This window comes from Somniosus microcephalus, chromosome 7 (genome assembly GCF_052327205.1).
Source record: "Somniosus microcephalus isolate GS21.2 chromosome 7, FLI_Smic_1.0, whole genome shotgun sequence".
Classification (NCBI taxonomy): domain Eukaryota; kingdom Metazoa; phylum Chordata; class Chondrichthyes; order Squaliformes; family Somniosidae; genus Somniosus; species Somniosus microcephalus.
This window is the reverse complement of record NC_140993.1, coordinates 106,717,044-106,732,781: the sequence shown is the minus strand read 5'-3', so window position 1 is coordinate 106,732,781 and position 15,738 is coordinate 106,717,044. Positions and strand designations below refer to the sequence as shown.

Below are 15,738 nucleotides of genomic sequence, written 5' to 3'. Positions count from 1 at the left end.
ATGGTTACTAATTTGGTTGGCCCAATCTATATGTAGATTAAAGTCACCCATGATGACTGCTGTGCCCTTATTGCACGCTTCTTTAATTTCCCTTTTCATGCCATCCCCAACCTTTGCCTTACTGTTGGGAGGTCTATATACCACTCCCACTATTGTTTTTTTCCCCTTAGTATTCCTCAATTCTACCCATACAGATTCCACATCATCAGAGCTAATATCCTTCATTACAATTGTATTAATCCCTTCTTTAACCAGTAATGCTACCCCACCTCCCTTTCCTTTTTGCCTATCTTTCCTGAATATCAAATACCCCTGGATGTTGAGTTCCCAGTCTTGGCCATCCTTGAGCCACGTTTCCGTAATCCCAACTAAATCATATTCGTTTACCTCTATTTGCGCAGCCAATTCGTCCACCTTATTACAAATGCTCCTCGCATTAAGACACAAAGCCTTCAGGCTTGTTTTTTTAACGCTCTTAGACCTATTAGAATTATTATTTACTGTGGCCACGTTTGATTTAAACCGTTGATTTCTCTGACTGCCACTTTTGTTTTTCTCCTTCCTATCTTTTGCTTTTATCCCTGTTTCCCTTTCCTCTGTCTCCCTACTCAGGTTCCCAACCCCCTGCCATTTTAGTTTAAACCCCCCCCGAACAGTGCTAGCAAATCTCCCCGCAAGGATATTTGTCCCTCTCTGGTTCAGGTGCAACCCGTCCGACTTGTACAAGTTCCACCTTCCCCAGAAGCAGGCCCAGTGATCCAGGAAGCTAAAGCCCTCCCTCCTGCACCAACTCTTTAGCCAGCATTCATCTGCTCTATCCTCCTATTCCTATACTCACTAGCACGTGGCACCAGGAGTAATCCAGAGATTACAACCTTTGAGGTCCTGCTCTTTAACCTGCGACCTAGCTCCCTAAATTCTTGCTGCAGGACCTCATCCCTCTTCCTACCCATGTCATTGGTCCCAATGTGAACCACGACCTCTGACTGTTCACCCTCCCCCTTCGTTCTAGATTTTTACACATTTAAAAAAACAAAGATGAATCAACTTCATTGGACCCATAATTAGAGTTATAGAGAAGAGCTTCAAATAAATTGGCTATCGCACCGTCAAAATTAGGAACACTACATTTGACAACGCGCACACAAGGAGAATTTCACCGATCCAACGTTCCCAGTAAGGAGCTGTGTACAAAGGAAGTGTTAGTCAGAAATATGGCAACACTATAGTGCAGATTATCCAAACTGCTTTTGATCATGGGGAGCACGGAATCAAAGAATTCCCCAACAGTACTTTTCAGATTCATAGTAAAAGAATACATAGGGTTACCTAGTTTAATTTTCAAAATACCAAGGCTGATGAGACATAAGCGTAACAAATGGAAAATCTTATGAATACTTATTTCATCCAAATTTATTTGATCAAAGAATATATGGAATGATGACTTCTTATATAAACACTGACAACTACTTGCTTTATATTGCTCCTTGAAGGTAAAATAAATCCCATGGCACTTCAGAGGCAACATACAAAAATGGACACAGAGACAAAGATATTATGAGGCACGGATTTTAAGGAGGGCCTTAAAGGAGCACAGGGAGGTGGAGAGGGTTCAGGGTGGGAGTGTAGGGCCTAGACAGCTGAAGGCACAGCAGCCAATGATGTAGTGAAGGGAGGGAGTGATGCACAAAAGGGCAGAATCAGAGGAATGTAGAATTTGGGGAGGAGGGGGTGGTGGGTTGTACGGCTTGAGGAAATTAAGAGATAGGGAGTAGCAAGGCTATGAAGGGATTTAAACACGAGAATGAGAATTTGAAATTGGAGGTGCTTGGATACCGGGAACCAATATAGGTCAGCATGGACAAGGGTGATAGGTGAGCAGGATCTGGTGTGGGATAGGATACAATAAACAGAGTTTTGGATGAGCTGAAGCTTAGAGGGTTATGGATAGGTCAGCCAGGAGTCGGAAGATGACAAATGGTTTCAGCGGCAAATTGGGTGAGTGGGGAGGAGGCGGGCAATGTTAGAGGTGGAACTAGGCGAACATTGTGATGGAGAAGATATGGTGTCAAGTCAACAAACGGACGCCGAGATTACGAATAGCCTTGTTCAGTCTGAAACGATGGCCAGGAGGTGTATGAAATCAATGATGAAAGTAGGGAGTTTGGGCAGGGCCAAAGATATGATGGCCTTGGTCTTCCCAATGTTTAACTGGAGGAAATTGCAGCTCATCCAAGTTTGGATATTGGAAATGCAGTCGGACAACACAGTGGCAATGGAGGGGCCAAGACAGGTGGTGGAAAGGTAGAGCTGGGTGGTATCATCGTGCATGTGGAATCTGACCACATGTCTGCGGATGAGGTCGCCAAGGGCTATGGGAGGCCAGGCGGGAGAGCAAAGGAGTAAAGAAGAGGGGGGGGGGGTCCAAGGACAGATTTTTGGAGAACTCCGAAGAAAATGATGCGGGGTAGAGAGAGACCATTTCCAGTGGTGCTCTGGCTATGATCAGATAGGTAGCAGTTGAACCAAGTGAGGGCAATCCCAATCAGCTGGAAAAGCATTGGAGAAGCATGGTGTTGCCGACCATGTCAAATGCCGCAGAGGGGTCAAGGAGGGATAAAGTACAACGGTCACAGTCGCTGAAGATATAATTTGTGACCCTGGTTAGTACTATTTCAGCACTAATACCAAGGACGGAAACCAGATTGGAAAGATTCAAACATGGAGTTGCAAGAAATGTCAACACAGATTTTGGCGGTAACAATAAATGCAAGGACTTTGAAAATTGGGAGAGCTGTCCCAAAGACTAGTCAAGCAACAGCCTGACAGTCATACTCACAGAATCATACCTTTCAGACAACATCCCATACTCCTCCATCACCATCCTGGGTATATCCTGTCCCACCAGCAGGACAAACCCACCAGAAGTGACGGCACTGTGGTATACAGTCAGGAGTGGCGCCGGGAGTCCTCAACATTCATTCCGGACCCCAACAGGTCTCATGGCATCAAGTCAAACATGGGCAAGGAAATCTCCTGCTGATTACCACCTAGCGCCATGCCTCAGCCTCTACTGACTGAGCCCTGAAGGACATCGCTGCCAGACTGGGCCTGCAGCAGGTTGAGAATCAACACGAAATAAAAAAACTTTGAGTTCGTCCTCACCAATCTATCTGTTGCAGATGCATCTGTCCATGGTAGCAGTGACCACTGCACAGTCATTCTGGAGACAAAGTCCCGTCTTTACACGGAAGACATCCGCCATCGTGTTATGTGGCACTACCACCATGCTAAATGGGATAGATTCAGATCAGATCTAGCAGCTCAAAAAAATGGCCATCCATGAAGCGCTGTGGGCCATCAGCAGCAGCAGAATTGTATTCCACCACAATCTGTAACCTCAGCACCCGGCATATCCCTCACTCTACCATTACCATCAAGCCAAGGGGCCAACCTTGGTTCAATGAGTGTAGAAGAGCATGCTAGGAGTAGCACCAGGCGTACCTAAAAATGAGGTGCCAACCCGAGGAAGTTGCAACACAGGACTCCATGCATGCTAAACAGCTGAAGCAGCATGCTAGACAGGGCTAAGTGATCCCACAATCAACAGATCAGATCAAAGCTCTGCAGTCCTGCCACATCCAGTCGTGAATGGTGGTGGACAATTAAACAACTAATGGGAGGAGCAAGTTCCATGAATATTCCCATCCTCAATGATGGCGGAGCCTAGCACGCGAGTGCAAAAGACAAGGCTGAAGCGTTTGCAACCATCTTCAGCCAGAAGTGCCGAGTTCTGCATCCAGAACTTTTTTAGCCAGTATGTAGCAAGCTCAACAAGGGAGGGGGCGGTTCTGGACTTAGTTTTAGGGAATGAAGCTGGGCAGGTAGAAGGCGTATCAGTGGGGGAGCATTTTGGTGCTAGTGACCATAATTCAGTTAGATTTAAAGGAAAAAGACATGGATAGACCAGGAATAAAAATTCTAAATTGGGGAAAAGCAAATTTTGCTAAGCTCAGAGGGGATTTAGCCACAGTAGACTGGAAACAGCTACTTGAAGGTAAATCAGTGTCAGAGCAGTGGGAGGCATTCAAGGAGGAGGTCCTGAGGGTTCAGACCAAACATGTGCCCTTAAAGAAAAAAGGTGGGACTAACAAATCTAGAGCCCCCTGGATGTCTAGGGACATACAGGGTAGGATAAAGAAAAAAAGGGAGGTGTACCGCGGGCTAAATAATCCAGAATCTTTAGAGGAGTACAGAAAGTGCAGGGGTACAATTAAAAAGGATATTAGGAAAGCAAAGGGAGAGCATGAAAAATTCTTGGCAAGTAAAATCAAGGAAAACCCAAAGATGTTTTATAAATATATTAAGAGTAAGAGGATAACCAAAGAAAGGGTAGGGCCTATTAGAGATCATGAGGGTAATGTGTGTGTGGAGGCGGGAGACGTCGGTAGGGTTCTTAACGAATACTTTGCGTCTGTTTTCACAAAGGAGGGGGCGAAGCAGACATTGCTATCGGGGGAGAGGAGTGTGAAATATTAGATGAAATAAACATAGAGAGGAAGTATTAAGGGGATTAGCAGCTTTAAAAGTGGATAAATCCCCAGGCCCGGATGAAATGTATCCCAGGCTGTTAAGCGAAGCAAAAGAGGAAATAGCGGAGACCCTGGACATCATTTTTCAATCCTCTCTGGTTTCAGGTGTGGTGCCGGAGGACAGCTAATGGGGTACCCTTGTTTAAAAAGGGAGAAAAGGATAGACCGAGTAATTACAGTTCAGTCAGCCTAACCTCGGTGGTGGGAAAATTATTGGAAAGAATTCTGAAGGACAGGATAAATTTTCATTTAGAAAGACACGGATTAATCAAGGATAGTCAGCACGGATTTGTTAAGGGAAGGTCATGTCTGACAAACTTGATCGAATTTTTTGAGGAGGTGACAAGGAGGGTAGATGAGGGTAGTGCATTTGATGTAGTGTATATGGACTTTAGCAAGGCTTTTGAAAAGGTTCCACATGGCAGACTGGTCATGAAGTTAAAAGCCCATGGGGTCCAGGGCAAAGTGTCAAGTTGGATTCAAAACTGGTTTGGAGGCAGGAAGCAGAGGGTAATGGTTGATGGGTCATAGAGTTATACAGCACAGAAAGAGGCCCTTCCAGTGGAAGGCTGTTTCCAGTGGGGTTCCGCAGGACTCAGTGCTAGGTCCTTTGCTTTTTGTGGTATATATCAATGATCTAGACTTGAATATAGGGGGTATGATTAAGAAGTTTGCAGTGATACTAAAATCGGCTGTGTGGTTGATACTGAAGAAGGAAGCTGTAGACTGCAGGAAGATATCAATAAATTGGTCAGGTGGGTAGAACAGTGGCAAATGGAATTCAATCCGGAGAAGTGTGAGGTAATGCATTTGGGAACGGCTAACAAGGAAAGGGAATACACATTAAATAGTAGGACACCGAGTAGTGTAGAGGAACAAAGGGACCTTGGAGTGCATGTCCACAGACCCCTGAAGGTAGCAGACCAGGTAGATAAGGTGGTTAAGAAGGCATACGGAATTAGCCATGGCATAGAATACAAGAGCGGGGGGGGGGTTATGCTTCAACTGTATAAAACACTAGTTAGGCCTCAGCTAGAATACTGCGTGCAGTTCTGGTCACATTACAGGAAAGATGTGATTGCACTAGAGAGGGTACAGAGGAGATTTACAAGGATGTTGCCGGGAGTAGAGAATCTTAGCTATGAGGAAAGACTGGATAGGCTGGGTCTGTTTCCTTGGAACAGAGAAGAGACCTTATTGAGGTGTATAAAATTATGAGGGGCCTAGATAAAGTGGATAGAAAGGATCTATTTCCCTTAGCAGAGGGGTCAAAAACCAGGGGGCACAGATTTAAAGTAATTGGTGGAAGGTTTAGAGGGGAAATTTCTTCACCCAGAGGGTTGTGGGGGTCTGGAACTCACTGCCTGAAAGGGTGGTAGAGGCAGAAACCTTAAGCACATTTAAAAAATACTTGGATGTGCACTTGGGATGCTGTAACCTGCAGGGCTACGGACCAAGAGCCGGGAAGTGGGATTAGGCTGGATAGCTCTCTGTTGGCCGGCACGGACACGATGGGCCGAAATGGCCTTCTTCCGTGCTGTAACTTTCTATGATTTCTATGGATGATCCATATCGGCCTCCTCCTGAGGTCCCCACCATCACAGAAGCCAGTCTTCAGCAAATTCGATTCACTCCACGATATCAAGAAATGGCTGAGTGCACTGGTTACAGCAAAGGCTATGTGCCCCGACAACATCCCAGCTATAGTGCTGAAGACTTGTGCTCCAGAACTAGCCGCACCTCTAGCCAAGCTGTTCCAGTACAGCTACAACACTGGCAGCTACCAGACAATGTGGAAAACTGCCCACATATGTCCTGTTCACAAAATGCAGGACAAATCCAATCCAGCCAATCATCACCCCATCAGTCTATTCTTAATCATCAGCAAAGTGATGGAAGGTGTCGGCGACAGTGCTATCAAGTGGCACTTACTCACCAACAACCTTCTCACCGATGCTCAGCTTGGGTTTTACCAGGACCACTTGGCTCCAGACCTCATCACAGCCTTGGACCAAACATGGACAAAAGAGCTGAATTCCAGAGGCGAGGCGAGACTGACTGCCCTTGACATCATGGCAGCATTTGACCGAGTGTGGTTTCAAGGAGCACGAGTAAAATTGAAGTCAATGGGAATCAGGTGGAAAACTCTCCACTGGTTGGAGTCATACCTAGCACAAAGGAAGATGGTTGCGGTTGCTGGAGGTCAATCTCAGCCCAAGGACATCGCTGCAGGAGGTCCTCAGGGCAGTGTCCTAGACCCAACCATCTTCAGCTGTTTCGTCAATAACCTTCCCTCCATCACAAGGTCAGAAGTGGGGCTGTTCGCTGATGATTGCAGTGTTCAGTTCCATTTACAACTCCTCAGATAATGAAGCAGTCTGTGCCCGCATGTAGCAAGACCGGACAACATTTAGGCTTGGGCTGGTAAATGGCAAGTAACATTCGCGCACACAAGTGTCAGGCAATGACTATCTCCAACGAGAGAGAGTCTAACCACCTCCCCTTGACATTCAACGGCATTACCATCACCGAATCCCCCACCATCCACATCCTGCAGGTAACCACGGACCAGAAATTTAACTGGACCAGCCACATAAATACTGTGGCTACAAGGGCAGGTCAGAGGCTGGATATTCTGCGCCGAGTGTCTCACCTCCTTACTTCCCAAAACCTTTCCACCATCTACAAGGCACAAGTCAGGAGTGTGATGGAATACTCTCCACTTGCCTGGATAAGTGCAGCTCCAACATCACTCAAGAAGCTCGACACCATCCAGGACAAAGCAGCCCGCTTGATTGGCACCTCATCCACCACCAGTGCACCATGGCTACAATGTGTATCATCTACAAGATGCCCTGCAGCAACTCATCAAAGCTTCTTCAGCAGCACTTCCCAAACCCACGACCTCTACCACCTAGTATGGGCAGACAAGTGGCAGATGGAATTTAATAGAGAAATGTGAGGTGATGCATTTTGGCAGAAGGAACAGGGAGAGGCAATATACACTTAATGGCACAGTTTTAAAGAGTGTGCAGGGACAGAGGGACCTGGAAGTTAATGTGCATAGGTCCCTGAAGGTGGCAGGACATATTGAGAGAGTGGTTAGCAAAGCATATGGGATCTTGGGTTTCATAAATAGAGGTATTGAGTACAAAAGTAGAGAAGTTATGCTGAATCTTTATAAAGCACTGGTTAGGCAACAACTGGAGTATTGCATCCAGTTCTGGTCACCACACTTTAGGAAGGATGTGAAGGCCCTTGAGAGGGTACAGAGGAGATTTACCAGAATGATTCCAGGGATGGAGGATCTTAGCTACAAGGACAGGTTGGAGAAGCTGGATTTGTTTTCATTAGAGCAAAGGAGGTTGAGGGGTGATTTGATAGAGGTACACAAGATTATGACGGGTTTGGATAGGCTAGACGGGGAAAGGTTGTTCCCACTAGTTGATGGTACAAGGATTAGGGGACACCGATTTAAGGTTTTGGGCAAGAGATACGGGGGGGGGTGTGAGGAAAAACTTCTTTTTACACAGCAAGTGTTGAGGATCTGGAACTCGCTGCTGATGGAAGCGGACACACTCAATGTTTTCAAGGGGAGACTGTATAGGCACTTGAGGGAAATAAACTTGCAGGGCTATGGGGATAGAGCGGGGCAATGGGACTGATTCGATTGCTCTGCAGACGGCCGGCACGGACTCAATGGGCTGAATGGCCTCCTTCTGTGCCATTATGACTCCAGTAGGACAAGGGCAGCAGGCGCACGGGAACACCATCACCTGCAAGTTCCCCTCCAAGTTACACACATAAGAACTTAATAACTAGGAACAGGAGTAGGCCATTCGGCCTCTCGAGCCTGCTCCACCATTCAATAAGATCATGGCTGATCTTCTACCTCAACTCCACTTTCCTGCACTATCCCCGTATCCCTTGATTCCCTTAATATCCAAAAATCTGTCTCGAGTGTACTCAGCAACTGAGCCTCTACAGCCCTCTGGGATAGAGAATTCCAAAGATTCACCACCTGAGTGAAGACATTTCTCCTCATCTCAGTCCTAAATGGCCAACCCCTTATTCGGAGACTGTGACCCCTGGTTCTAGACTCCCCGGCCAGGGGAAACAATCTCCCTGCATCTACCCGGTCAAGCCCTGTAAGAATTTTGTGTTTCAATGAGTCACCTCTCATTCTTCTAAACTCCAGTGAATATAGGCCTAGTCTACTCAATCTCTCCTCATCGGACAATCCCCCCACCCCAGGATTCAGTCTGGTGAACCTTCACGGCACTCCCTCTATGCACTACCTTCACCACAGACAGCAATGGTTCAAGAAGGTGGCTCGCCACCACCTTCTGAAGGGTAATTAGGGATGGGCAATAAATGCAGGCTTTGCCAGTGACATCCACATCCCATAAACAAATTAAAAAAGTGAGGGTGGAGGGGATTAAGAAGATGGTCAATCGTGGAGAAAATTAGCCAGGTGTTATCTTTGCTCACCAGGATGATCCTGCGAGTAGTGTGCTGTTTTAACAGAACAGAGTGAGGCCTGAACAGTTGGATCTGGAGATGGATGGCTAAACCAGTTTTGCACTAGATACGCTCAAGTCTCTGATCCTTCGATTTAATGGAGCAAAGATGGTAGCATACCAGTGGGGATCAACTGGAATGGGAGAAAGAGAAGGTTTTGCTGGGAACAAAGAAAATTATGCATTTTTACACTCTCCACTTCAGAGTGGGAGGGAAGCGGGATGGGGAAAACTAAGTAATGACAGCTTTTCTCACAAAGCTTCTCGCAATCAATTAACAAGGTGGTATTGGCAAAGGCCTAGGAACACAAATTTATGCTCAATTGAAAGGCAGTCTAAGGGGAGACTGTGGGGGCAATTAGAAGAGATAAAATTAAGTGTTATATTGAAGTATTACAGCACAAAATAAGTTTGCTTCCTTTGATTTTTCCCAACAAAAGAGGCGTTCCACCTGCTTTGCTCTGGATTTTTTTTTAAAGAAAAGGATACGTGGTTTCATATTCTATACCAAAGAACTGATCAATGAGATTTTTCTTGGTTGTTGAAGCTGCTGCCCCCTCTGAATTAGTCTACAGGAGAGAAAAATAAAACATAGGAAACAGGTGTTTACCTCAGATTAACTAACTACAAATGCTTTGAAATCATTTAGAAGGTTTTAAATTTTGCTGATAGGAAGGGATATTACCAATTTGTTACTTTCATGTTTATTAAATCACAAATCCACTACAGTATTTGGAAAATGCTAAATTCATAGCATTACCTGTACATAGGAGACCAGAAATGTGTACAATACTCATCTAACCAAGGTCTACACAAGTTTAACATAATTTCTCTGCTTTTCAATTCTATCCCTCTAGAAATGAACCAGAGTGCTTTGTTTGCTTTCATAGAAGATAGGAGCAGGAGTACGCCTGTTCCACCATTTAATGAGATCATGGCTGATCATCCAAATTCAGTACCCTGTCCCTGCATTCTCCCCATATCCCTTTAACCTTAAGAAATAGATCTAACTCCTTGAATATATTTAATGAATTGTCCTCAACTGCCTTCTGTGGTAGAGAATTCCACAGGTTCACCACTCTCAGTGAAGTAATTTCTCCTCATCTCTGTCGTAAATGGCTTACCCCTTATCCTTAGACTGTGACCCCTGGTTCTGGACACCCCCGCCATCGGGAACATCCTTCCTGCATCTAGTCTGTCTAGTCCAGTTAGAATTTTATAAGTTTCAATGAGATCCCCTCTCATTCTTCTAAACTCTAGCGAATATAAGCCTAATTGACCTAATCTCTCTTCATACATCATTCCTGCCATCCCAAGTATCAGTCTGGTGAATCTTCGCTGCACTCCCTCCATGGCAAGAACATCCTTCCTCAGATAAGGCGACCAAAATTGCACACAATACTCGAGGTGTGGTCTCACCAAGGCCCTGTACAACTGCAGCAAGACATCCTTGCTCCTGTACTCGAATCCTCTCGCTATGAAGGCCAACATACCATTTGCCTTCTTAACCGCCTGCTACACCTGCATGCTTACCTTCAGCGACTGGTGCACAAGGACACCCAGGTCTCGTTGCACTTCCCCTTTTCCCAATCTCTTGCTGTTCAGATAATAATCAGTCATCCTGTTTTTGCCACCAAAGTGGATAACCTCGCATTTATCCACATTATACTGCATCTGCCCAATCACCCAACCTGTCCAAATCATACTGGAGTTTCTCTGCATCCTCCTCACAGCACACACGCCCACCCAGCTTTGTGTCGTCTGCAAACTTGGAGATATTACATCTAGTTCCCTCCTCTAGATCATTTATATATATTGTGAATAGCTGGGGTCCTACCACTGATCCCTGCGGTACCCCACTAGTCACTGCCTGCCACTCGGAAAAAGACCTGTTTATTCCAACTCTTTGCTTCCTGTCTGCCAACCAGTTCTCTATCCAAGTCAGTACCTTACCCCCAATCCCATGTGCTTTAACTTTGCACGCTAATCTCTTATGCGGGACCTCATCGAAAGCCTTCTGAAAGTCCAAATACACCACATCCACTGGTTCTCCCTTATCTATTCTACCAGTTACATCCTCCAAAAATTCCAGATTAGTCAAGCACGATTTACCTTTTGTAAATCTATGTTGACTTTGTCCGATCCGGTCACTGTTTTCCAAGTGCTCTGCTATTACATCTTTTATAAATGGACTCTAGCCGACTACCGATGTCAGGCTTACCGGTCTATAATTCCCCGTTTTCTCTCTACCACCTTTTTTAAATAGTGGGGTTACATTAGCTACCCTCCAATCCATGGGAACTGTTCCAGAGTCTATAGAATTTTGGAAGATGACCAGCAATGCATCTACTATTTCTAGGGCCACTTCCTTAAGTACCTTAGGATGTAGATTATCAGGCCCTGGGGATTTATCGGCCTTCAATCCCGTCAATTTCCCCAAAACACCATTTCCCTACAAATACTGATTTCATTCAGTTCCTCCCTCTCATTAGATCCTATGTTCCCCGACATCTCTGGGAGGTTATTTGTGTCCTCCTTTGTGAAGACAGAACCAAAGTATGTATTTAATTGGTCTGCCATTTCTTTCTTCCCTATTATAAATTCCCCTGATTCTGACTGCAAGAGATCTACACTTGACTTCACCAATCTTTTTTCTCTTCACATATCTATAGAAGCTTTTAGTCAGTTTTTATATTCCCTGCAAGCATACTCTCATACTCTATTTTCCCCCTCTTAATTAATCCCTTTGTCGAATCCTAAACTGCTCCCAATCCTCAGGTTTACTGCTTTTTCTGGCCAGTTTATATGTCCTCTCCTTGGATCTTATGCTATCCCTAATTTCCCTTGTTAGCCATGGTTGAGTCACCTTTTTTGTTTTATTTTTATGCCAAACAGGGATGAACAAATTCTGTAGTTCATCCATGTGATCTTTAAATGTTTGCCATTGCCTATCCACCGTCAACCCTTTAAGTAACATTCCCCAATCCATCCTAGCCAACTCGCGCCTCATACCATCGTAGTTTCCTTTATTTAAATTCAGGACCCTAGTCTCTGAGTCAACTACTTCACTCTCCATCTTAATGAAGAATTCTATCATATTATGATCGCTCCTCCCCAAGGGGCCTCGCACAACAAGATTGCTAATTAATCCTCTCATATTACATAATACCCAGTCTAAGATGGCCTGATCTCCAGTTGGTTCCTCAACATATTGGTCCAGGAAACCATCCCGTATACACTCTAGGAATTCCTCCTCCACAGTATTGTTACTAATTTGGTTAGCCCAATCTATATGTAGATTAAAGTCACCCATGATAACTGCTGTGCCCTTATTGCACACGTCTCTAATTTCCCATTTGATGCCACCCCCAACCTCCGCATTACTGTTTGGGGGTCTGGATACAACTCCCACTAACGTTTTCTGCCCCATGGTATTTCTCAGTTCTACCCATACAGATTCCACATCATCAGAGCTAATATCCTTCCTTACTATTGTGTTAATCTCCTCTTTAACCAGCAATGCTACCCCACCTCCTTTTCCTTTTTGTCTGTCCTTCCTGAATATTGAATACCCCTGGATGTTGAATTCCCAGCCTTGGTCACCCTGGAGCCATGTCTCCGTAATCCCAATTATATCATATTTGTTTACATCTATTTGCGCAGCTAATTCATCCACCTTATTACAAATGCTCCTCGCATTAAGACACAAAGCCTTCAGACTTTTTTTTTTTTTTTTATAAACACTTAGGCCTAGAAATTCAGTTGGGCCCCGTTTGGGGCGCCAAGCTCGCCGGAATTACCGCTGCGAGCGGAGCCAGTTGCGCCATCCCAATATTCAGTTTCAGCGCCCCAAACGGAAGCGGGCCACTACTCGAGGCTCCCCGCTTGGGGCGCTCACACTGAGGGCCACAGCGCCACACGCTGCGGCACGGCATGCTGCGGTACTGCAGGCCCTCCTCCCACTGTTAAGGGGGAGGTGCCTGCAACAGCGCGATCCCCGCTCGCGAGTGCCGGCAAACGAGCCCGGCCCCAAGGAGAAGTGCCGGGCTCTCGGGAAACAGCCGGCAATGCCGCGGGGGGGTTAGGAGGCCGGGGACGGAGGTGCTGGCAGGCGGCCGCCAAAAAAGCGGCCGCCCCGCACCTCCACCTTAACTTGCGCCACTACCGCCACAGGTAGGCCCTGTGAATCGGTCGCGATTTGCGACCAGCGTTAAAGAGGTGGGCGCGACCAAATATGGTGATCGGGGCGGGAGCGGGGCGCTGCGCACACCGATGACGTCATCGGTGGCGGCGCAGCGCTACAGGCTAACGCCGCCATTAGCGCCCCGCTAAATATCGCGGGAGGTGTGGCCAGTGGCGCTAAAGCCACCGAGTGCCCTCTTTGGGCGCTAACTGGTGGCGCAGCCCACTGAATTTCTAGGCCTTCGTTTTTTTATAATTATTATTTACTGTGGCCCTGTTTGATTTACACCCTTCATTTCTGTGCCTTCCACTTTTGCTTTTCTCCTTGCTTCCCTTTCCTCTGTTTCCCTGCACATGTTCCCAACCCCCTGCCATTTTAGTTTAAACCCTCCCCAACAGCACCAGCAAACACTCCCCCTCGGACATCGGTCCCGGTCCTGCCCAGGTGCAAAACATCCAGCTTGTACTGGTCCCACCTCCCAGAACCAGTTCCAATGTCCCAGGAATTTGAATCCCTCTCCTTGCACCATTCCTCTAGCCACGTATTCATCGGAAATATCCTTCTATTTCTACTCTGACTAGCACGTGGCACTGGTAGTAATCCTGAGATTACTACCTTTTAGGTCCTATTATTTAATTTACCTCCTAACTCGCTATATTCAGCTTTTAGGACCTCATCCCGTTTTTTACCTATATCGTCGGTACCTATATGCACCACGATAATTGACTGTTCACCCCCCCCTCCAGAATGCCCTGCAGCCGCCCCAAGACATCCTTAGGGTAAAGAACTGTCTTTCACTTAAGGAAACAATTCCCTGTGAGGAGTCAATGCCTTCAAAAGAGATGGGGAGAGAAAAAAAAAGTGCACTAATGATGACTGAAGTGTGCAAGAAGGAGCTAGATCAGTTTTGATGCAAAGAACCAAAGCAGTAATGTTTTAGTTAAGGCAGTAGTACTATGCAGTTAGAGAAAAAAAGTACAAATCGAAACAGCTATGCTAGCTGCATCTTTACCTCCATAGGTGCTTCTGCTTCCGCTTCCAAAGGGTCGAGTTTCTGTTGCAGTACTCTCATGATCTGTACCCAGCACTCATTAGCATCCTAAAAGGGGGAACAAATGGACTGTTTGAAATCTCACACGAGTCACATTCTTCAGGGATGCACATCACACTTTACCTAAATTTTACATTTCACACTTACAAATTTAACAAATAGGTTATCTTAGCCCTTGAAGTTACCCTGGATCAGCTGATAGCAACTCAGATCAACCAGGTTCATTTTATTGAATAAAATATAAATCCCTTTAATTTCTTTTTTTTTAATTGAAGGAACTGTATGTACCATATTTGGGTATATAATTATTAAGATTTCAAACACAAGTAGCATTATTGCTCCTTGCTGATTGCAGTTGGGTGCTGTTACTAACCCTACTATTTGAACATTATTTAAGACGTACGAGCAGGAGGCGGCCATTTGGCCCTGCTCAGTCATTCAATACGATCATGGCTGAACTTCTACCTCAACTCCACCTTCCCGCACTATCGCCATGTCCCTCGATTCCCTTAATATCCAAAAATCTATCGATCTCAGCCTTGAATACACTCAACGACTGAGCATTCACAGCCCTCTGGGGTAGAGAATTCCAAAGATTCACAACCCTCTGAGTGAAGAAATTTCTCCTCATCTCAGTCCTAAATGGCTGACCCCTTATTCTGAGACTGTGACCCCTAGTTCTAGACTCCCCAGCCAGGGGAAACATCCTCCCTGCATCTACCCTGTAAGAATTCTATATGTTTCAATGAGATCACCTCTCAGTCTTCTAAATTCTAAGGAATATCGGCCTAATCTCCTCAAACGACAATCCCCCCCCAAATGTCAGGAATCAGTCTGTTGAACCTTCGTTGTACTCCCTCTACGGCAAGTATATCCCTCCTTAGGTAAGGAGACTGTAAACAGTACTCCAGTTGTGGTCTCACCAAGGCCCTATATAACTGCAGTTAGACTTCTTTACTCTTATACTCCAATCCTTGTGTAATAAAGGCTAGCATACCATTTGCTTTCCTAATTGCTTGCTGTACCTGCATGCTAACTTTCAGTGATTCGTGTACAAGGACACCCAGGTCCCACTGAATACCAATATTTCCCAATCTCTTTAAAAAATATTTTGCTTTTCTATTTTTTCCTACCAAAGTGGATAACTTTACATTTCTCCACATTATATTCCATCTGTCATGTTCTTGCCAACTCACTTAACCTGTTTATACCCCATTGCAGCCTCTTTGCATCCTCCTCACAACTTACTTTCCCACCTAGCTTTGTATCATCAGCTAACTTCACATTTCTCCACATTATATTCCCTCATCTAAATCATTAATATAGATTGTACATAGCTGAGGCCCAATCACTGATCCTTGCAGCACCCCACCAGTTACAGCCTGCCAACCC

At 45.6% G+C, this 15,738-nt stretch overlaps 1 protein-coding gene across 2 annotated transcripts in view; it reads right to left on the bottom strand.

Moving 5' to 3' along the window:
- The window catches only part of usp14 (ubiquitin specific peptidase 14 (tRNA-guanine transglycosylase)), a 66,631-nt gene that overhangs the window by 18,340 nt on the left and 32,553 nt on the right, over positions 1-15,738 (bottom strand). For both annotated transcript variants that reach the window (XM_085992817.1, XM_085992818.1), the window contains 2 exons: positions 14,308-14,394; positions 9,602-9,681 (listed from right to left, as the gene is read on the bottom strand). In XM_085992817.1, coding sequence (XP_085848943.1) covers positions 9,602-9,681; positions 14,308-14,394 — 167 coding nt within the window. The remainder of the gene's footprint in view (positions 1-9,601; positions 9,682-14,307; positions 14,395-15,738) is intronic.